Below are 23,286 nucleotides of genomic sequence, written 5' to 3'. Positions count from 1 at the left end.
TTGATAAACAGTTCCACAAACTGGGTCTGAGACAACCCCTCAATACGAGGTAGTACGTAGTTTGTCATCCACTATCTTGGCAGTTGCCCCAATACATGCTGCACACATCCTATAAGCCACCTATCAATCAACTGCAACTCCATGCCTGCCTATTTGCAGGAATCCAAAAACTGATGGGCATCGTCTGACACATCATAAGTACCAGGCACCAACTTCTTGAAAATAATTATTTGTTTGTAAGGTTCCCCTCTTGGTGCGGTAGACTGCTGCTGTTGGGGAGGGTGGACCATATACTGTGCCATCATTTCGATGGTTCTCTGCAATCCGGCTAAGGTAGCTACCATTGGGTCCATTGGACCCTGAGCCATAAAAGACTGATCCTGAACTGGTGGCAACTGCTCTTCTACTTGAGCAGCTCTAGGCCTCTTACCCCGCCTCCTCGGGCAGGCACCTCATCCTGTGCCGATACCTCGTCAGGCACATCCGGTTCTGGTGCAATGGTAGATCTTCTACTTCTACCCATTTTTCCTGAAATTCAGCATTATTAGCCCACAAAATTTCAAAACGGCATGTTACACAGCTCTATAGACTTATATTTACACACAATTATATAAAGAAGAAACTAGAAGCAAAGATGACAATGCAAGACGAATGTGGACCTTATTCTCTGCATGTGACTCCTATTAGACTCTTCTCAACACCTTAGACAAATATTTCCCTATGAATCTGGAGCCTAAGCTCTGATACCACTTTGTCACGACCCAACCTATGGGCCGGACCGGCACTAGGACCTGAGCCATCCTAAAGCCCCCGAGGCCCGTAGTAAGTCTAACTATTCCTCAACCCAACTCTAAGGCTCATTTGGGCCCAATTTCAAGAATTCAACCGGACAGAGTCTGGCCATAAAATGGACCATTTAATGGAGAGTTTTTGACTCGCCCGACCTGTAAACACAATATATAATAAATTGGGGAGCTCAGCTCACCCTCCACATAATCAAATGGTCATAACTCAAATGGGAGCTTAGCTCCCTCATCCAATCTCATCATGCATACAGTTAATAATTTTACAAGTTCAACATAACTTTTATAATACAGGCCCAAAATAAAATAAGTGCTTCTAACACATGCGGAGTTTAAAAATTTAACTCAATTGTACAAAATACATTAAATACTATCAATGGACCTGCGAAGAAGAAGAGTAGGTTAGCCACAACAAATAATCCTCCTGTAGCCTGAAAAAATAGATAAACAGGAGTGAGCGTTTGACTCAGAGAGTAAAATATCAATTTTAACCATAATCTCTATAGCTATCTAAAGCTAATGCACTCTGTGGAGTGAAATGCAACATCGTCAAAATTTTCATATCATAACAGCAAAAATGTAATTTGGAGCACTCACACACCCAACACTGTCAAACAATACATATGTGGGAGCTAATCCCCTATACAGCCCTCTTAATCCAACCTATGCCAGCGGTGTTTCTCAAGCCGGAATTTCGCTTAATAAACCAAATGCGGAGTCCCAGTGAATGTCTCTCAAGTCGTGTCTATCCCGAAGTACCGAGTCCCAGCGAGTGTCTCTCAAGTCGTGTCTACCCGTCCTGTCCATATCCAATACCATACCACAAATACGCCACTCACACACACTGCTCCAAATTACCACAAACAACATCCATGGCACTTCAACAATTATGAATACAATATAAAATGTGCCTAGTGTTTAACTACATAGATACATATTTATAAGTGATGCATGGGCATATTTAAACATATAATAATATCGAAATTATAATTAAAATTAATATTTTACTCACAGACTTAACCGAAGTCACTGTGGCGGCTGGGCGGAGGAGGAAGGCTAACTTGGCTCACCTGACAATTTTATTACAATTATTTAATAAATTTGACTCAATACAAACTAAGAAAAGACCAAAGATGTCCTGAGTCGTGTTGAAAATCCGGCAGAGTATCCCCTATACCTAGGACCTACCCAACTTGCAAAAGGGCTTAAAACGCACTTCTATATCCACAAACCACATACTTACAACTCAATCACATCACACAGCGCCTCCTGGACCCATCCAAATAGTCAACAATCACAATATGAAAAATTACAGTTTAGTTCTTATAATTAACCTTTTTGAAAAAACTACCCAAATGAGCTCTAAAAATTCTAAAACTTTGCCCCGCGGTCTTTAGCAATATTACTAAGCTAATGCAAAAGGAATTATAATTTTCTAAGCTAGCACGAATATTCTATGGATTTTTAATTCAATTCAAGCACTAGATAATTAAGAAAAAGTAAGGTTCGGGTTTACCTATGCTGATTCTGACCCTGGGAACCCGCTCGGGACGTCTGACAAAGGTGGGGTAGCCAAAATTTTGACCTAATTCTAAGACTTTTTCGATAGCCTGTCTGCCTGGCTCGAAATTTACAGACCTGGACAACCTTTGAATTTCCACGAATTGAAGGTACCTACATGAAGCGCACAACACGGGGGTTAGTGTATAATTTTTACGGAATTTTCTAAACTCATTTAGTGCTCGAAAAAACACTACGAAGTTTCGCAGGACCCACCAAAAATAGTATCGAAAAATTTTGAAATTGGTATTGCCGCGAACTCTCAAAGAGTGGAGCGCTCTGGTACTTTTGGTTTTCTTGTGGGGTTCACGGTTTGCGAGAAAAATAGCCCAAAAGTCGAAATGGGCTAAAACTTTCCGGACAAAAATTGGGCAAACCGCTCGATAGATTTTGGTGTTCCTGGTGTCTATGGAAAAGTCTCGAGGTGTAGAAGAGTTTTGACACAAGACCCGATCTAATCGGTGACCGGATCAGCCGGATTTTGGCTGGAAAGGAGAAACGCCGCGCTGCTTGAATGGGAGGTTTCGCGCGACTTTTCTGGCAGCCTGGAGCATTGGCCGGCGGGGTGGAGGGGCTGGGGCAGCGAGCCGGTGAGTGGGGAGAGCTGGGGTGGCGGCGGTGCGATGTGAGGAGGTGAGAGGAGAGAGATAATGTAACGATCGGGCTCCAACCACTAGAGGAATTATCCGCTTTGGCCGTAAGCCTCACGGTTTTGTCCCATAGGTGGAATGGAGAACTTCCCAGGAGGTCACCCATCCTGGGATTTCTCTCAAGCGAGCACGCTTAACCCTGGAGTTATTCCAACTCTCCAGGCCATTCCACCAAAAGGTGCCTCTAGTGATTAGTTCCCCCATCTTATATATCATTACTTTTTGAACCCAAGACCATCTCCGTGCTTTGCCGATGTGGGATTTGCCTAAGGGACCTTTCTCCCCCCCCTTTCAGGACTCAGCGTCCTCGCTGAGGTTTGCCCCACCATCGCCCAAGAGGACACGCGGGTGGCTCTGATACCAATTGTAACGATCGGGTTCCAACCACTTGAGGAATTGTCTGCTTTGGCCGTAAGCCTCACGGTTTTGTCCCATAGGTGGAATGGAGAACTTTCAAAGAGGTCACCCATTCTAGGATTTCTCTCAAGCGAGCACGCTTAACCCTGGAGTTCTTCCAACTCTCCAGGCCATTCCACTAAAAGGTGCCTCTAGTGATTAATTCCCCCATCTTATATATCATTACTTTTTGAACCCAAGACTATCTCCGTGCTTTGCCAATGTGAGATTTGCCTAAGAACTGTGAAGCTTACGACCAAAGCAGACAATTCCTCTAATGGTTAGAGCCCGATCATTACAATTGGTATCAGAGCCGCTTGTGTGTTCTCTTGGGCGATGGTGGGGCAAATCTCAGCGAGGACGCTGAGTCTTGAAAGGGGGGGGGGGGGAAAGGTCCCTTAGGCAAATCTTATATTGGCAAAGCACGGAGATGGTCTTGGGTTCAAAAAGTAATGATATATAAAATGGGAGAAATAATTACTAAAGGCGCCTTTTGGTGGAATGGCCTGGAGATTTGGAAGAACTTCAGAGTTAAACGTGCTCGCTTAAGAGAAATCCTAGGATGGGTGATCTCCTGGGAAGTTCTCCATTCCACCTATGGGACAAAATCGTGAGGCTTATGGCCAAAGTGGACAATTCCTCTAGTGGTTGGAGCCCGATTGTTACAAAAAATAGGAGAGGAAGGAGGAGTATCGGGCGCGCGGGCGACTAAGGAAGAAGAAAAAAAATGGCAGGTCCGATTCGACCGGTCCGATCCGGTTCGGTTCGATTCTGCCAGTCCGATTCAGGATACAAAATTTTGAATTTTTACTCTGCCTTGGGTTCGAAAACGAGGCCCAAAAATTTCGAAAAAATTCTAGAATACTTAGAAAAATTCTTAGAGTCCAAATATATTTTTAGTTTTGCCACGTGGTCTTTAAATTAATTTTTAAAAATCATCAAAGTTTTATATTTTCGAAAAATCGAACCCGATTTCTAAAATCCGAAAAATTTTAAATAATTTCCTAAAATTTAAATAAAATAAAATATTAATATTTACCCATAAAATAATAAATTTAAAAATTAAGAATGTTACATTAACAAAACTAATTATTTAATCTATATATTTCAAAGATTTAGTATTTAATATCTGTATCTTATTTCTATTAAATTTTTCGATTCATCTATCAAAAAAATTTTGTTAGTTAATAAATGTCAATTAAGTTGCTATTTTATCCTTATATTTTAGAAAAATTAACTAGTTGATACATGTATTTTAAAAGATACATTTTCAAAAATATATTCATAAATGAAAAGATAATTTTTATTGTATGAAGACTAAATTTGAATATGCATTTTCTAAAAATTATTCAAGTATTTTCATTTAATTTCTTATGTATTATTTTTATATTTTTTATATTAAAAAATATTTTTTTTAATTATCACATTGATTTTTTAGAGATTTAGAAAAATTGATTAAACTTTTTACATAAATAATTTATACCATTTTCTATAAAAAGTTGAAAGAGAAATAAGGGTTTAAGTATAAAAAAATAACCAAAAAACTAAAGAATTAATCAAACTAAATTATAAGATTAGTTGTATTTTTTAAAATACATTAATAAATTAATTAGTTTCATTAATATAAAAATTAAATAATAATTTAAATAATATTAAAAAATTAAATAATTTAACGGATTAAAATTATAAATTTTAAATAATTAATTTCGTCTTTTTCTTAAAAGGAAGCAAATTAATTAAAAAACTTAAAAAAAGAAAAGTTTTGTCCAGCCATGAACGGCCCCAAAGCTCCAGCCTGGCAGACACCTCATTGCCACAGCCACTCCTCTTTCCATGCTGAGGTTGTTCACCAGACCTCCCTAACAAAATCTAATCTGCTCAATCGCCATATCATCAATAACAGCAGGCATCGATCTTATTGTATGACAGCATCCACTACATTCCTACCCAGGCAGTGGCACTTCCGTAATTCTGTCCCTTAATTACAAAGCATTTCTCTCTCGCTTTCTCTCGCACATTAACAAGAGGTCTTGCGAATACAAAGCCAAAGACCCTCCTCTGATCTTCCTTCCCTCGCTCTGTCTCTCTCTCTCCCTCTATCATTCTTTAACACCGGGATCTCTAGCTCTTACGATTTGCAAAAATGGTGAGTTCATGATCTACTGTCGTTTCCTTATGCACTTCCAGTATGAGTTGTAGTATGATTTAGATCTGGTTGGAATCTGCATTGATTTGATACTGTGGCATAGTTGTGAATCTAATTGTAAGGGTTTATAACCTCTAATCACGTAATTGGGCGCTGCTTTTGGTTTATTGAATTCAATGGGTGTCTGCGGAATCAGTTACTCTCTGAATGGTTGAGGAGAATGCTCTTTCGTTTCTTAGCAACCAAGCAGAGTGTGAAGGATTTGATACACCTAAGATCTGGTGTTTGTTGCGCGCGAATTTAAATTTGGCTGTTTGTTAAGCAAACTTTACTTTTATTGAATGTCGATAGTTTGAGTGAATTGGGAGGTACGTTTGGTTGCTGAGAAAGTAAATGAATATTTGGAATCTGGTAATGGTTTTGGTTTTTACTAGCTGTTTAGAGATTCCAGATTTTGTTACACTTCCGCTAGTTTTCTCAGACGCCAAATGGTGATTTTGTTTATGGACTAATTTGAGATCTGGAGTTTGATTTGGAACTGATGGTTTTTTCTTTGCCTTGGTTTTGTTTTGTGTAACAGCCTCTCAGACTTGAAATAAAGGTATTGTTATTCATTTTCTTTGATTTGGTTTCATTTTGTTTGGCAGATCTCATTACTCGTTGTGGTTGTTCCTAACTTTTGTGTGTGATATTCTTGTTTGACATTTCAATTAGAGGAAACTTGCTCAAAGATCAGAAAGAGTAAAATCTGTGGATCTACATCCTACTGAACCATGGTAAACTATACGTTTCTTTTATAGGTTTTCTTTACTTGAATTTTCTGTTGCTTGGGAGCATATGATAATTTATGGGATAAAAAACCTTGAGAAGAGAGAGTTGGTGAAGATTTTTAGTATTGAAATGCTATTTGTTATGATTTTTACTGCAGGATTCTAGTGAGTTTGTATTCAGGGACTGTTTGTATTTGGAACTACCAGTCACAGGTATGCACGTTAACAATGTTAATTCCTAAGAGAGGAAAGGGGATCTTGCATTAGTATATTATGAAGATTTTGTATGATATTCTCTTGCATTGTTTGCATTGCGATGAAAAAAAATTGTGCATAAGTTTAAATTCCTGGATTGAAATTTTCAAGTTTCATGAGTTTTATCATTGATGTGAAAAGTGACTTCAATTAGCAATGAGCTTTATTGTTGTCTCAAGAGCACTTTTGCCATATGAGTGTGGAAGTAGGCCAGTATTTCTATTGGAAAATAGGTTCCAAGTCCATGCCCCGAGTGCTTATTACTTCTTGGGTTTTAATTGCTATCTTATTAGGTTCAGCCAGAGTGTTAATAATTCTCAGATCTTAGTGTTTGCTTTTTGTTTTACAAAGAAGAGAAGCTAGGAAGGAATATGGTACTATGTTTTAATGAGTGTTGTAGCATGTTGCTGTGTAATTAGGTTAGTTACCATGTCATAACGTTTTAAATTGTTTGGTATTGGAACTGTTTTTCCCAGTTGAAACAGCGGTGATGAATGAGGAGTAGGAAATTGTATTGCAGAATGAGAGAAATGATAGTTTTGTAATGTATTGCAAATAAGTTGCATTTCTGTAATTGGTATCCTTTACCCAAATGTGAAAGCGGTTATTATTTTGAATTGGTCATCAAGTGGTCATCATTTGAATTGGTATTCTATAATGAGAAGTGATGATGAGTTAGGCTTAGGAAAATTTGAGGCCTTTTAATGGCACTCTCATGTGTCTTTAATCTTGCCACCCTGTCTTTGATCCCCCTCAATAATTTTATGATTCTTGATGATGAAGTGAGAGAACTAAGATCATGTAGTGGCATATCTTTATTTGCTCCACACCTAAAAATTGTGAGAGCCCAACAAAGTCTTTTTCTGCTGTATACCAAGGAAAGAAGATTGTCATATCAGAATAAGAAATATTAATGTTTGTTTGTGGGAGTTATCCTTATTAAAACCTTTTGGAGCTATTCTTTCTTTCTTTCTCCAAGAAAAGATTCAAGATTTTGGATTTCTTCTAACTTACCTCTTCTTGATCCTCTTCTAGACCATGGCAAAATCTTTTGAGGTCACTGAGTTACCAGGTATAGATATTCTAATCTATATGAGACCACCTTTTGTACTTCTCTTTCAGTAGAATTTTCTTCCTGTTAAAATGTTTTCCATGATCTAAAGTGCATGGTATCTGTTTTGCAGTTAGGTCAGCAAAGTTTATTGCACGAAAGCAATGGGTTGTTGCTGGAGCTGATGACATGTTTATTCGCGTATACAACTACAATACAATGGATAAGATTAAAGTGTTTGAGGCGCATACAGATTACATCAGATGTGTGGCTGTCCATCCTACCCTTCCATATGTGCTGTCATCATCTGATGATATGCTCATAAAGCTTTGGGATTGGGAGAAAGGTTGGGTATGCACTCAGATATTTGAGGGACATTCCCATTATGTGATGCAAGTGACATTTAATCCAAAAGATACAAATACTTTTGCGAGTGCATCCCTTGATCACACCATAAAGGTATAAAGGTTGTTTTCTGTTGGTAACTTTCTGGAAAACCATTTTCTGCATCAACTGGCATGCTTATTATCTTTTATTCCTTTTTTCCATTGATAGATTTGGAATCTTGGCTCACCCGACCCAAATTTTACACTGGATGCCCATCAGAAAGGAGTAAATTGTGTTGATTACTTTACTGGTGGTGATAAACCTTATCTAATCTCAGGTTCTGATGATCACACTGCTAAGGTTGGCCTTCAACTTTTTATTTCTTTAGTTATATAATGATTTTTTGATTTTATATAATTTCCTTGATTTTGGAATGTCAATAAATAATTCCTGTATGAACAGGTGTGGGATTATCAGACCAAAAGTTGTGTCCAGACACTAGAAGGCCACACTCACAATGTTTCTGCAGTATGTTTTCATCCCGAACTTCCTATAATAATAACAGGTTCTGAGGATGGGACAGTTCGCATATGGCATTCAACAACTTACAGGTAACCTTAGTTCTGCAAACATGTTAGTTTTTATTGTTTATGTGCTCATAGACTTACCCCTTTTCTTTGTCATAAAATGAAACTAGAATTTTAACTTTTACAGCCTATTCCAGTATCAGATCTCTTTTCAGAGTTTTTTTTGGCATTTCCAGAAGACTTAACAAACAGTTTATGTAGAAATTATTGGACCAATTATGTTTTCCAGGGTCATATGTATCTGAATTTCTGGTTCATAAGCTAGTCAACTAGCTCCAGGATTTAACGATCAACTTCACATTTTATCCTGCCATAATTTCGAATCTCAGTTGAAGGTTCAGTTTTGCACTCAGCTATTCAAGGTGATAAAGGGCCAAATCAGGGTGCACTTTTGACGAGCAATCATTAATGAATCTAGGATCCAGACATTTTTTTTTTTTTAAAGAACACCAAAGTCATCTATTCCGTTTATAGTTTTTTCGTTACCTTATTTGTCTTTTGTGTAAACCTGCCCTTTTTCTTAATCCTTGTAATATGTATAATTGTTTGAGTTATGGATTTTTTTTCTTACACTTGATTTTTAGACCTTGAGATGTGTTTCATTGTCTTGCAGGCTTGAGAACACATTGAATTATGGTCTTGAAAGAGTCTGGGCCATTGGATACATGAGAGGCTCACGCCGGTAAGTGTCTTGCAGATGCCTGCCACTACAATTACTGCACTAATGGTGGTTTTTATTGTTGTGGTGTTGTTATTCGCTTGACCCATTGTCTATTTCTAAATCTCTTAATTATATTAGTCCTCTAGTAATAGTTATTAGATATTATTGTCAATTGTTATTGTTGTTAACTTGTTATTCCTTCAATCTCTTTTTTTGTACTTGGGAAATGCCTTAATTACATTCCATATTCTTTATTGGGTATCCCAATGGCCAAAATCTTATTGATGGCTGAAATTTCAAAAATTGATTTTGCATTTTTGTTGCAAGCAAACTGCTAAATGTAGTTGGTAAACAAATTAACAAAATACTCCATTGAGTAAAAGCTGGACTAGCTGGACTTGACTAAGTAAATTGGTTTTCAAATAATATGCTTTCCACAGAGCATATGCATTCCAAAGTGGACTCAAATTAGCATACTAAGGATTTGTTGTGTGTGCTTTTTCTTTTGTTGCTGCTGTTTTTATCTTAAGTTGGAAATCCTAGGATAAATTTATTATTAGATATATGCTACAGTCGTTTAGACTTTGGATAGATCGACATGGTCTCCTTTTTTTTTTATAATTTTCAAATCTATCACTTATTTATTAAAAGCATGTAAAAATTCAAAGTATCTTAAATTACGCCCCTTCTGTCCCCTTCATTAAATGAAAATCCATCTAGTTGAGGCAAGTTTGTAGGTGATCAAATATGATCATTGTGCAAAAGTGATTGGATAGCTTTTTAATTATACATTTTTCTCTTTGTTTATTGTTTACTATTGGCTAAATGGAGGATGGTTGTAAATCTTGCTGTGCAGTGTTGTGATTGGTTACGATGAAGGAACCATTATGGTCAAAATTGGCCGAGAAGAACCCGTAGCTAGTATGGATAACAGTGGGAAGATTATATGGGCCAAGCATAATGAAATTCAAACTGTTAACATTAAGAGCGTGGGAGCAGATTTTGAGGTCTGTACTCTACTAAACCATTTCCTGCTTTGCTACGTGGCATCAAACCTTAAAATTAAGGGTTTTATCATATATGACACATTAAAATTTTTCTTGGTTTCTGTGCTTTAGGTTACTGATGGAGAAAGATTGCCTTTGGCTGTCAAGGAGTTGGGAACATGTGATCTTTATCCACAAGTAAGTAAGAATTTTCTGGTCTCATTTTCATGCTCCATGCCTAGCAATCCCTCATGGTAATTGGGGCTACGTCTTTTGAGGCCACAATTAATGTTGTGCATCTCAACGAGTTTCATGGTAGCCTATTTGTGTGAAAGTCTTTACTTTGAAAGAGTTATTATTTTTCTAAGTTTAAGCCAGTTCTGCTTTTGTGGAGGTTTTGATTAGATACTCATATTTGTTTTTCTCCCTAAGGAGGAAAATATCAGTGAACTATAACTCATTCTGGATGAATGATAGATGGAATAAAAATATGTCCCTTGCATACTTTTCTTGTTTCCTATTTATTGATCAGACTATTCTGTTTAAGTTTTTAGTTTACCTTTTTCTGATATATTTAATTTTGGGGGAACCCCGTAACTTTTGGCGAGTCCATGTTATTCTAAATCAATTCATGACCACCGTTTTTCATATTCTAATTGAGTTGATTTCGGGTCTGTGTTATGGATTTAGCTATGAACCTTGTTTTTTTTTGGAGTAATAGTCTGTCGAGAACTTCAGACAGTTACTAAGTGATTTGTGTTTTATTTCATTTTGTCCCCAGAGTTTAAAGCACAATCCCAATGGGAGATTTGTTGTTGTCTGTGGAGATGGTGAGTACATCATATATACAGCTTTAGCCTGGAGAAACAGATCATTTGGTTCAGCATTGGAATTTGTTTGGTCGTCGGATGGTGAATATGCTGTTAGAGAAAGTACCTCAAAGATCAAAATTTTCAGTAAAAATTTCCAGGTCTTTACACATGATTCTAGTTATTTAGATTAATACATTCTATCCTGTGTGGAAAGTATGGAGTTAAATGAAGGTGGTTTATTTCAGGAAAAGAGGAGTGTCCGACCAACATTTTCTGCTGAGCATATTTATGGAGGGACTTTGTTGGCAATGTGTGCAAATGACTTCATTTGTTTTTATGATTGGGCTGAATGCAGGTTGATTAGGCGAATTGATGTTACTGTCAAAGTAAGAACAAATATTCTTTAACATCTTGAATTTATTGTTTTAGTTAAAATGCTCGCTCATTGAATAGATTTTGTTACTTGTTTCCAAATATTTCAGAATCTTTATTGGGCTGATAGTGGTGATTTGGTGGCAATTGCTAGTGATACGTCATTCTACATCCTCAAATACAACGTGAGTTCCATACTAGAATTTTCTTTTTATTTTTTATTTTTTATTTTTTTTATTTATGGATTGTTCTTGCGCTTCACTGAATGCATACTTTATATAACTATATTGATGTTTAATGTTACAGCGCGACCTAGTTTCATCTTATTTAGATAGTGGAAGACCTGTTGATGAACAAGGTGTTGAGGATGCCTTTGAGCTTCTCCATGAAACCAATGAACGTGTCAGGACTGGCTTATGGGTTGGGGATTGCTTTATATACAACAACTCTTCCTGGAGACTTAACTATTGTGTTGGAGGAGAGGTATTTTGTTTGCTTCATCCTTTGTCTAAATGTTTTTATATACCTAGGTATTAGCTCATTTGTTGGATTTGGTGGTGCTGCCTTGCTAACTGATGCTTTTGATTTAGGTAACCACCATGTATCATTTGGACCGCCCAATGTACTTGTTGGGATATCTTGCTAATCAGAGTCGGGTGTATCTAATAGACAAAGAATTCAAGTAGGTGGTTGCTGGGTATCAGTTTTTGGAAGTTTGACGAGCCATGCTTAATTATGAACCTTTTTCTGTCATGCAGTGTTATGGGGTACACTCTACTTCTTAGCTTAATTGAGTACAAGACTCTAGTGATGCGTGGGGACCTGGATAGAGCCAATGAAATTTTACCTTTAATTCCTAAAGAGCATCATAATAGGTAACCTTTTCCCAATTGTAAAATAATGGCAAATGGATGTTTTCCTTTGTTTTTTTAAAGAGTGAGTGTGATTGTACGGGGTGATCGTTGGAAATCACTCCCTATATATTTGTTTGGTTGATTTCTGGTATAAATACAGCATGCTTGGGTAATATTCCATAGAAAATTTTGACTATATTACTTGGTTGATTTCATTTTGACTATATTACTTTAAGCTCTTTCTTAAGTTTCCTTTGTGATTTTGAGTCCTAAACTTTAGCTTTTCTACTGATTTGAGTGAAGTATTGCACAAGTTTCACATATTAGTCTATTGTTATCTTGGAACTTTAGAATCACAGTATGCTTGATATATTGTTACTTGAGTATGAAGCAGTGAAGTTTGGATTTTGATTTTTATTTATTTATTTTTTGTATTATTTGCTTTTGACTTTTGATTGCTAGTGTGGCTCGTTTCTTGGAATCACGAGGTATGATAGAGGATGCTTTGGAGGTAGCTACAGATCCTGATTACAAATTTGAGCTAGCTATACAGCTTGGCAGATTGGAGATTGCAAAGGTAATTTCACGGATTGCTATTTTGGTGTGGTGGGAGTACATGTAATCATTCACATCTTTTTTTTTTTTTAGGAAATTGCCACTGAAGTGCAGAGTGAGTCAAAGTGGAAGCAGTTGGGAGAATTAGCTATGTCTACTGGAAAGGTATTATATTTATTGATCTTTTAATTATGTGATTGGACCATGGCCCTTGCTACAGTAAATCATATTCTCATTGCTTTTCCTAGTTATGCTGGGGTGGCAACATGAATTTGTGAAATGTGCTCTTTTCCCTGTCTTTGAAGTTAAAATCTTCTCTTTTAAATTCTAAAGTTCATTGAAATAAATGATGAACATTTATTATTAGTATTGGATTATACACAGTTTTTTTGATTTAAGCATGTTAAAAGTGGTGCTGTGGTTCTTATATTTGATGTTAGATTCTGGTGAATTTTATTTTGTAATTTTCCCATTTGTTGCTTATTTTATTCCCTAGATCCAATTTCAGGAATCATTCTTGTGTACATATTTTCACTTATTTTTAATTTTATAATATCTTATTCTTTGTTTTGTAATCACAGTTAGAAATGGCTGAGGAATGTATGAAGCGCGCAACAGACTTGAGTGGTTTGTTGCTTTTATATTCTTCTTTAGGAGATGCTGAAGGGATGTCAAAACTTGCATCGCTTGCAAAAGAGCAAGGGAAGAACAATGTTGCATTCCTTTGTTTGTTTATGTTGGGCAAATTGGAAGATTGCCTCCAGCTTTTGGTGGAAAGGTTTGTTCTTTCATTTACTTTCACATGGGAAAACAGAGATAGATGTGATTGTAATTGTAGATACTAAAGCATCTTCCTGCAGTAATCGAATACCTGAGGCCGCTTTGATGGCACGATCCTATCTTCCAAGCAAGGTTTCAGAGATTGTAGCAATTTGGAGAAAAGATCTCAACAAGGTATCTTCGCATTCAAGTTTGGTTTAGTTATAACGCCTTCAGGTTACCAGATCTTGTGATGTGATCCTCTTTTCCTCTTTTCTCTAATTCTATCAAAGTAAGGCGTTTCTCCTATTGCTTGTTGAATGGTATTACTGCATGTTTAATTACTTGATGTAGAACAAAAGGAAAGAATCAAAAATAAAGAAAAACTCGAGGACCAATTCTTGAAAAAAAGAGAACTAATTCTCAAGATATTATTAAGCTTATAGAAATTGTCATAGCAAAACTTCTAATAATGAACAACCTAGGTCTTATTTATAGAATTAGGAATCCCAATCACATTAGGATTTTAGAACCCTAATTCAATCCTAATTAGGAATTGAAGAATTCCAATTTAATTAGGAACCTAATCTTATTAGGATACACAATCATAAAATCTTTGAAATTTTTATTTTCTATATTTTTTCCTAAAGTAGGTGCTCCTAAAATCTTTAGAAGCATATTTTGCATCATTCCTTCTTGGTTGAAAAGAACTCGACTCTATAGAGTTGACTTGCAAATAAGCATCCAAGAGAGAAGGATCTAGGGTTTGGAATTCCTCTTGTGTGATCCAAGTAACATCAGAATCAGGATGGCCTTGCCACTGGACAAGAAATCTACGAAATCCACCTTGTGAGGAAGTAACGAACTCATCATCAAGCATGGTGTCAATGATATCTCTAGGGTAAGGAAGTGATGGCGACTTTGGCACAAGCTGACCTGCAGAAACACTAGAAGGCAAAATAGGAGGCTCAAAGGTACCTCAATAAGGTGACAAGTCCTTCACATTGAAAACAAGACTAATATTCATGTCTTTAGGTAAGTCAAGTAAATATGCATTAGATCCAAGATTTTGGAAAACGGAGAAAGGGCCAATGGCTCGAGCATGAAGTTTCTTTAGAGAATTTTTAGGAAATCTTTTAGGGCGAATACGAACCATGACATAATCACTAACATTGAATTCGTTATTTCTATGATGCACATTAGCAACAAGTTTGTAACTTTCATTACTTAAAGTAATCTTTCGCCTAATCTCAGCATGCAAATCATGAATACGTTGATCAAAAGATTCAGCAGGTAGTGAAACATGAATATCAGGTGGAAGAGGAACAAGGTCAACTGGGTTACGGGGAGAATAGCCATGAACAATCTCAAAAGGGCTTTTACCTGTGGAGCGATATATTGAATTGTTATAGGTAAACTCCCCAATAAAAGGAACTAAATCCCAATTACCTTGCTTTTCTCCTACAAGACACCTAAGCAAATAATCCAAGCTACGATTCACAACTTCAATTTAACCATCTGTTTGAAGATGGAAAGCTGAAGAAAATTTTAATTTAGTGCCAAACAATTTCCAAAGTGTCTTCCACAAGTAACTTACAAACTTAACATCCCGATCAGACACTATAGAAGAAGGTAAACCATGCAATTTGACAACTTTCCTAAAGAACAATGCAACTACAGGTGAAGCATCATATGTTTTGTTACATGGAATGAAATGCGTCATTTTAGAAAACCTATCCACAACTACTAAGATAGAATCATGCCTTCGAGTTGTTTTAGGTAACCCCAGAACAAAATCCATACTCACATATTTCCAAAGGGTATGTGGAACATGGAGAGGAGTGTACAAATCTGTGTTATGTTTCTTAGCCTTAGCTAACTAACAAGTGAGACATTGTGAGACAATCCTAGCAACATCTCTCTTTAATTAAGGCCAATGGAACATATCCTTAACAAGAGCAATGGTCTTATCTTTTCCTAAATGTCCTACTAGCCCACCTACATGTAATTCCAATACTAAAAATTCTCTAAGTGAAGTACGAGGAGTGCTCAATTTAGTGGCCTTAAATAAATAACCATCATGAATAACAAAATTAACAAAATCACGACGATTACTTGTATTCACTTCTTGAAAAATAAGACCAAAATCAAGACAAGTATCATAATCATCTTTCATTCTTTCAAATCTAATGACATGTGCACTCATTTCATGAAGAACAATTGCTATACAACTAAGTGCATCAGCTGCTTTGTTCTCAACAGCAGAACAATGTTTAAGAACAAGGGCATACTCATTAAGAAACTCAACCCACCTAGCATTTCTAGAATTCAATTTCTTTTATGAGTTCAAATACCTCAATGCTTAGTGGTTAGAAAACAAAACAAACTCTTATGACAATAAATAATATCGCCAATGATGAAGAGACTAAACTATAACATAAAACTCCCTATCATAAGTGGAATACTTTTGTTTAGCCTCACTTAGTTTTTCACTAAAGTATGCTATAGGATGACCTTGACTCAAGACAACTCCAATGCTAACACCTGAAGCATCACAAAAGCAACTTCAAAAACTTTATCAAAATTAGGATGCCCTAAAGAACATATCCTTAACAAGAGCAATGGTCTTATCTTTTCCTAAATGTCCTACTAGCCCACCTACATGTAATTCCAATACTAAAAATTCTCTAAGTGAAGTACGAGGAGTGCACAATTTAGTGGCCTTAAATAAATAACCATCATGAATAACAAAATTAACAAAATCACGACGATTACTTGTATTCACTTCTTGAAAAATAAGACCAAAATCAAGACAAGTATCATAATCATCTTTCATTCTTTCAAATCTAATGACATGTGCACTCATTTCATGAAGAACAATTGCCATACAACTAAGTGCATCAGCTGCTTTGTTCTCAACGGCAGAACAATGTTTAAGAACAAGGGCATACTCATTAAGAAACTCAACCCACCTAGCATTTCTAGAATTCAATTTCTTTTATGAGTTCAAATACCTCAATGCTTAGTGGTTAGAAAACAAAACAAACTCTTATGACAATAAATAATATCGCCAATGATGAAGAGACTAAACTATAACATAAAACTCCCTATCATAAGTGGAATACTTTTGTTTAGCCTCACTTAGTTTTTCACTAAAGTATGCTATAGGATGACCTTGACTCAAGACAACTCCAATGCTAACACCTGAAGCATCACAAAAGCAACTTCAAAAACTTTATCAAAATTAGGATGCCCTAAAACAAGTGCTTCAATTGTTTTCAACTTAATTTCATCAAAGGCTTTAGCAGCAGCTTTAGTCCAATTAAACTCACCTTTCTTAAGACAATCAGTAATAGGAGCTATGATTGAACTAAATCCTCTAATGAACCTTCTATAAAAAGTAGCCAATCCATGAAAACTACGTACCTTAGGGTGGAGACCATTCTCTAATGACTCTTACTTTTTCAGGATCAACTGCTATACCTAGTGCAAACATAGAAAAACCTAAGAAAAACATTTTAGATTGCATAAAAGAACACTTCTTAAGGTTAATATACAATTTTGCTTCCTTAAGAGTCTCAAATACCTGTCGAAGATAATTCAAATGCTCTTCTTTAGATTTACTATAGATCAAAATATCATCAAAATAAACTACCAAAAACTTACCAATGAAAGATTGTAAAACATGATTCATAACGCATAAAAGTACTAGGTGCATTAGATAATCCAAAAGGCATCACTAACCATTTATACAATCCTTCTTTTTAAAAGCATTTTTCCATTCATCACCTGGTCTAATCTTGATTTGATGATACCCACTATGCAAGTCAATTTTAGAGAACACTCAAGATCCTGCAAACAAGTCCAATATATCCTCAAGTCTAGGAATTGAGAACCTATATTTAATAGTGATCTTGTTTATGGCTCTACTATCCACACACATTCTCTAGGAACCATCTTTATTACTATTAAGAGTGTAGGAACATCCCTTTGTCAAAAGTTCTTCAACTTGCCTATTTAACTTAGCTCACTCCATGGGGTTCATCCTATAATGAGGAAGGAGAATTAATTAGGAATAACAATCATAGTCTAAAATTACTGAAAAATAGAAAATTAACTCTACGTATAGAGCTTACAGCCTTAATCAAATTAGGAATAGAAATCCAACTTTAATTAGGAATACTAAATAAGATAAATTAGGAAATAATAGACCTAATAATAATAAAATTCCTAAACAATAAAAACTCTTCAAATTTTCTAATTCTATAATAATTAAAATTCCTAAATAAAATTCTATGTTTCCTATTCTGCATTATTCTCCCCTGGTTGAAGAAAACTCTACCTTGAGTTCTAAAGTGTTGAAGGATCAAGAATCAAGTAAGCAGAACACACAGTACGATCTTCTTGGATAGTAGTTTTGTATTCTTAGAAAGATTTGGGCTGATAAAATCAATTAAAACAACTGTTGAAATGCTCTTTAACACAATAGGATCTTCAATTTTCATTGATATCTCCATAGAATCTTCTTCATTCCCCCAATATATCTTGCTCAAGCTTTGGTTGAGTAGTTTTATCAATTTCTTACTTTGGAAAAGGCTCTTCAACATGTGAATGCTCAAGACTTGAATATTTGGATTCTTCAATCTCATGCTCTTCAACCTTTGTTTCTCTAGGTTGCTTTTTTTGTTCGTCGTTCTCATCTTTAAGCTGCTCGTCAAATTTTTCCTCTTGTTCATCTTCAATGTCAAGCTTCTTTTCTTGATTTACAATTTGAATTTCTTTTTTAAGTTCTTGCACAGCTACCGATAACTTATTAAGCTCTTTGTTTGATAACTCATCAACTTGTACTTCTATTTTTGATAACTAATCAAGCTGTGTTTTCAATTTTTTCACACTTGAAATAACAAGTTCTTTCTTGAATTCTTCAAGCTCTCTTTCCTTAATTTGTAAGAATTGTGGTAAATTTTCAAATTCCCTTTCTTTATCTAGTAAAATTTGTCTAACTTCTCGATATTCACCATGTAAGAAAGAACACCTTTCATGATCACATCTATAACTATGGTTATCTATCCAATGACATAGAAATAGTAATTGACCCTTATGAAATCCAATGTCATAATTAATTTCTTTGAGAACATTTTTGTAGTAATTAATCTCCTCTTCTAGCCTTTCAATATAAGTTTTTATAGCATTTGAAGTAAGAAAACATACCTTACTTGAAGAAAAAAAAAAAACTCAAAATTCAGCTTTTAAGAATTGTTTTTGCTGAAAACGAGCTACAAAATCAAATGCAGGATGTCGAACTTAGCAAGGAAAGGAACTCTTAAAATTTTGCTGATGTGGCATTAATGACGTGGTAGTGATGGTAAGTGATGTGGCGTTGAAGTGATAAGCTAATGTGGCTATCTGATGTAGGTTGTTGCTGGGGCCAAATCCATTACTTGTAGGCTCACAATAGAGCTGGGTGAGCTTGTTGGCTGTGGAAGCTGATCCAAATACTCGATCCATTGGGTTAAAGCTCTAGGGGCATCAGACTAAAGTTCTGACAATGCGAAGAGACAGATTGGCTGACGGCGAGTTGTTGGGTTCTTTTGGTTTTTGAATTTTTTTTTCAATAGACAGTGAAATAATGCAGAAATTAAAAGCAAACGGAAAAAAAAGGAAGGTGGCATTTTTGGGGGATGCGTGTTTGCTCTCTTTCTCGAAGGCTTGGGACAGATTGAAAGTTTCAAGTTTTGCTAGGAACAAGCGACAATAGGATTCAAGGGCCAGTGGAGTTGATTGAAGTTTAGCTCTAATACCAAAATTGACGTAGAACAAAAGGAAAGAATCAAAAACAAAGAAAATCAAGGACTAATCATTAAAGAAAAGAGAACTAATTCTCAAGATATTATTAAGCTTATAGAAATTGTCATAACAAAACTTCTAATAATGAAAAACCTAGGTTTTATTTATAGAATTAGGAATCCCAAAATTGATTGAAGTTTAGCTCTAATACCAAAATTGACGTAGAACAAAAGGAAAGAATCAAAAACAAAGAAAATCAAGGACTAATCATTAAAGAAAAGAGAACTAATTCTCAAGATATTATTAAGGTTATAGAAATTGTCATAACAAAACTTCTAATAATGAAAAACCTAGGTTTTATTTGTAGAATTAGGAATCCCAATCACTTTAGAATTTTAGAACCCTAATTCAATCCTAATTAGGAATTGAAGAATCCCAATTTAATTAGGAACCTAATCTAATTAGGATATACAATCATAAAATCTCTAAAATTTTTATTTTCTATATTTTTTTCCCTAAAGTAGATACTCCTAAAATCTTTAGAAGTATATTCTGCATCTTGAATGCTTGAGCAGAATAACAAAATCTTCAACATCTTCGAACTATTTTTCTTTCTATAACTCTAGTTATGGAATAAATCTCGGATGTTCAGCTAATTTATTTGCCTTCTTTTGGTAATGCTTATCCACCATTCTGTCACTGTAATAGAAGTGTTCAGTTAAGAATGTGACATGCATTCTGGGAGCTGTAATTTTAAGCACTCTACCAGTGTAAAAACTGAGAGCATTAATAAAACTTGTTTATACTTGTTAATTTTTTATGCCGATATTGCTTTGAGTTTCTCACTGCAATTAATGTCGTTTTACAGGTTAACCCAAAAGCTGCAGAATCTTTGGCTGATCCTGATGAGTATCCAAATATGTTTGATGATTGGCAAGTGGCTCTAGCTGTTGAATCTAAAGTTACAGAGACAAGGTATTGATGTGGATTCATATTTTTATGTCCATCAGTTAGGCACACAGGTTTACTTAATGTATATGATGAATAACCAAATAACTTCAGCTGAACAAAACCCCCTCTGTTTCTTTTCATGTTCAAATTTTCTTCCTTTAGATCATTGGTTAATCGTAACTGTAGAACTTGCTAGCTGAACACATAATTTGGATTAAGATGTTATCTTTGTATGGTGCTTTGATTTACTTTATTAATTTCTCTGATAATTGCTTTGAAGGGGTGTATATCCTCCTGCAGAGGAGTACATCGGCCATGCTGATAAATCTCAAATGACCCTTGTTGAGGCTTTCAGAAAATTGCAAGTAGAAGAACCTCTTGAAAATGGAGACTATGATCATGAGGTATATATATATATACATAGCTTGGCTTCCAGTTATTGAAAGTATGTTTAGTTTACTGTATGGATGATGTATGATGTGCACAACGAAATGAATATAGTCTACTTTAACGTGACTGTAGCTTTTGAGGAGTTCAAGGCTGTGTCTTTCTCTTCACAGGCTGCAGAACAAAATGGAGATGAGCAGATAAATGAGGAACATAATGGAGAAGAAGGGAGCCAAGAGGAGGCTGTTGTGGTGGATGCTGATTCTACAGATGGTGCAGTTCTTGTCAACGGAAACGAGGCTGAGGAAGAGTGGGGTATGAATAATGAAGGAACCCCGTCAGCCTAAAAGCAGTTGGTTGGGGCACTGTGAAAATCCAAATTTTGTCTCTGGTGATTAATTGATTCTAAAGTGCTATCTCTAACACATTTTCACAAGTTATTTTTAGTACCACCACCACCACTACTACCACCACCTATTGTTAACAGCTATTTTCCCATGTGCTATTGATGGTAGGGACAGGCACATATGCTGTCAAAACAAATTAAAAATCTTAGTAGTCGGAGGTATTAATTTCAACTAACGACCAGGTCTTATGGGACCTGGTCACCATTAACACCTGTCTGGAGGCTGAACTTGGATAATTTTAGGTTTTTATTTGTTTACTGTTTTATTTGTCCTTCAATTTGAAGTATTAAATCATCGAAACTCACATTCAAGTATCCGCTAAGTGTTTTAGGTTTAAGTGAAAGGTCATGGTAACTATTGTTCCATTGGATTGAACATCTCATACTTGAGACTTTATTTTACAAGTTTAATAGTTTTTTAGAAGCATTGGATCAGGTAACCCCTTGCTGTTAGATTTTGACTATTGAATTGTTGTCAACTTCGTACAATCTCAATATTCTATCAACTCTGTTCACAGCCAAAGAAATATGCTCTTTAGCAGCTTGTGTCTGTCATTGCAGAATGTTTGAATTTTTTATTGTGTCAAACTTGAAACTTGATTTTTAATTTGTCCTAAATAAAACAAAATAAAAGTAAATAGAACCAGAAATGAAAATAAAATGTTTGTCCTCAGTCATCCTGGATATTTTAATTCTTTGAATAAATATAGTTTGAGACTGACAGTGATTGTTTACTTAGCCTAAAAATTGTTTACTTAGCCTAAAAATCTTTGCAATTACATTTGTTTTATAATATCTTGCTTCTTACATTCTACGCCTCACTTTTGTTGGCAGTGCTTACACCACATCACTAGGTCCACTTCAAGACAATTGGCTCCCGCTGTATTAGTCCCTTACTCAAAAGTGAGAAAAGCTTCCTTAGATAGGGTGGCTAGGTTTGGGTAGTGACGAGCACAATTTGAATTGAGCATCAGTGAATGCAACCACTCTGTATTTGTTGGAAAATACTGGAGAAATTCAACAGGAAGTGTGACATTCCCGGACGTTGGACATTGTGACCGTCATATATAATTGAAATTTTGTATACCATTAGGTGTGACTTTTGATGATTATGCCATAAGCCCCATTTGTACCTGAGGTGTTTATTTTATTTTATTTTATTGTACAATTAGCCATAAACCTCCACATACTTGGGTGCACACAAAAAATAGGGTTGTCATTTATTTTTTTATTGAGCATTTTAAATATGGATGGAATTTATTACTTTATTTTCGCTTGATGTTCATTATATGGTGAAATATTGTAGAATTTGATTGAAAAGCTGCGGTTTTTGAATGATTTTCCCCTCTTTTCCTCTCCTTTTATTTTTGTGTGCAGAAACCGGGTTTCTGCTGGAGGCTAGAAAGAGGTTATATAGGGACCAATTGTCTCTTTCCTGGTGGTTTGGCTTTGTGGTGCGTTGATTATGCTTTGCTACTTGAGATATGGTAATGAATGCTTCGATTGTGGTGCACTGCATAGTATATAACTTTGAATTTTGCCATGGATGTTGAAATTGTACTGATAAGGTGTATACTTATTAACTTTGGATGTGGGCTATGCACTATTATAATCGTGAATTGAAAATTGCATTTTCTTAGCAAGGTCAATGTGTTGACGGAGCCAGTCTTTGAAATATAAGCTGTTCCTTGCAATGCTATGAGCGGGATTAATTGTTGAATTGTGCTAGATATTGATTGTAGGTCTTTGATTCGCTAGGACTTTAAACTCTGTATGTCAATGAAACGGGAACTATCTTGGATCTAGTAAAATAAATTTTAAAAGTTGAAAGGTGATTGCAAGATGAATGAGTTGTCCGTCAAAACAAAAGCGTGAAAAGTCATATTCGAGTAAAAGTTGGTACGAAAAAAGTGTACAAATAAATTGGTTAATTGTGCATCGATTTTAAAATAAATATGTAGTTTAGAAATTATTAATTTTGAGCTTCTTTTAGAATTATTAATTTTGAGCTTATAATAGCTATTTTTGTGATTTTAATAAAATTGAAGTGATTCTGGTTTATTAGAAGTTCCCCCCGACGGCTTTCAACTTTTATGCACATTCTCGCATCAGAATAAATTGGGCTGTGCGACAAGGAACTGTAAGAACATGTGCTGTCTTTTCATTATTGGGCCTTTTCACGCTGTGAACGGCCTTCTGCGGCCTGTACGG

At 35.5% G+C, this 23,286-nt stretch overlaps 1 protein-coding gene across 4 annotated transcripts; it reads left to right on the top strand.

Moving 5' to 3' along the window:
* Positions 1–5,311: 5,311 nt before the first annotated feature.
* LOC110632014 (coatomer subunit beta'-2) lies at positions 5,312–22,718 on the top strand. 4 transcript variants are annotated; one of them, XM_058148893.1, is made up of 25 exons: positions 5,312–5,555; positions 6,136–6,156; positions 6,270–6,331; positions 6,484–6,538; positions 7,616–7,652; positions 7,765–8,090; positions 8,187–8,318; positions 8,421–8,569; positions 9,159–9,227; positions 10,063–10,213; positions 10,325–10,390; positions 10,974–11,162; positions 11,250–11,390; positions 11,487–11,561; positions 11,683–11,859; positions 11,967–12,058; positions 12,135–12,251; positions 12,693–12,807; positions 12,879–12,950; positions 13,367–13,563; positions 13,646–13,739; positions 20,200–20,306; positions 20,563–20,686; positions 20,843–21,060; positions 22,453–22,718. In XM_058148893.1, exons 1-24 carry the CDS (start codon positions 5,553–5,555, stop codon positions 21,014–21,016), a joined length of 2,745 nt encoding a protein of 914 aa, XP_058004876.1. In that variant the 5' UTR covers positions 5,312–5,552; the 3' UTR covers positions 21,017–21,060; positions 22,453–22,718. The 4 variants fall into 4 exon arrangements, 3 of the variants coding, with proteins under 3 accessions (XP_058004876.1, XP_058004877.1, XP_058004875.1); XM_058148894.1 differs by lacking the exon at positions 22,453–22,718 and adding an exon at positions 21,910–22,395 and having other exon boundaries at positions 20,843–20,984; XM_058148892.1 differs by lacking the exon at positions 22,453–22,718 and adding an exon at positions 21,910–22,395.
* Positions 22,719–23,286: the final 568 nt, after the last annotated feature.

Source organism: Hevea brasiliensis, chromosome 6 (assembly GCF_030052815.1).
Source record: "Hevea brasiliensis isolate MT/VB/25A 57/8 chromosome 6, ASM3005281v1, whole genome shotgun sequence".
NCBI lineage: Eukaryota > Viridiplantae > Streptophyta > Magnoliopsida > Malpighiales > Euphorbiaceae > Hevea > Hevea brasiliensis.
Note: the sequence above shows the minus strand (reverse complement) of the source record. Positions and strands in the feature narration are given on the sequence as shown.

Coding starts and splice junctions, on each gene's coding strand:
- LOC110632014 (XM_058148893.1), top strand. Junction 8,091..8,186: donor CCCTTGATCACACCATAAAG/GTATAAAGGTTG, acceptor TTCCATTGATAG/ATTTGGAATCTTGGCTCACC. Junction 11,562..11,682: donor TCTACATCCTCAAATACAAC/GTGAGTTCCATA, acceptor TTAATGTTACAG/CGCGACCTAGTTTCATCTTA.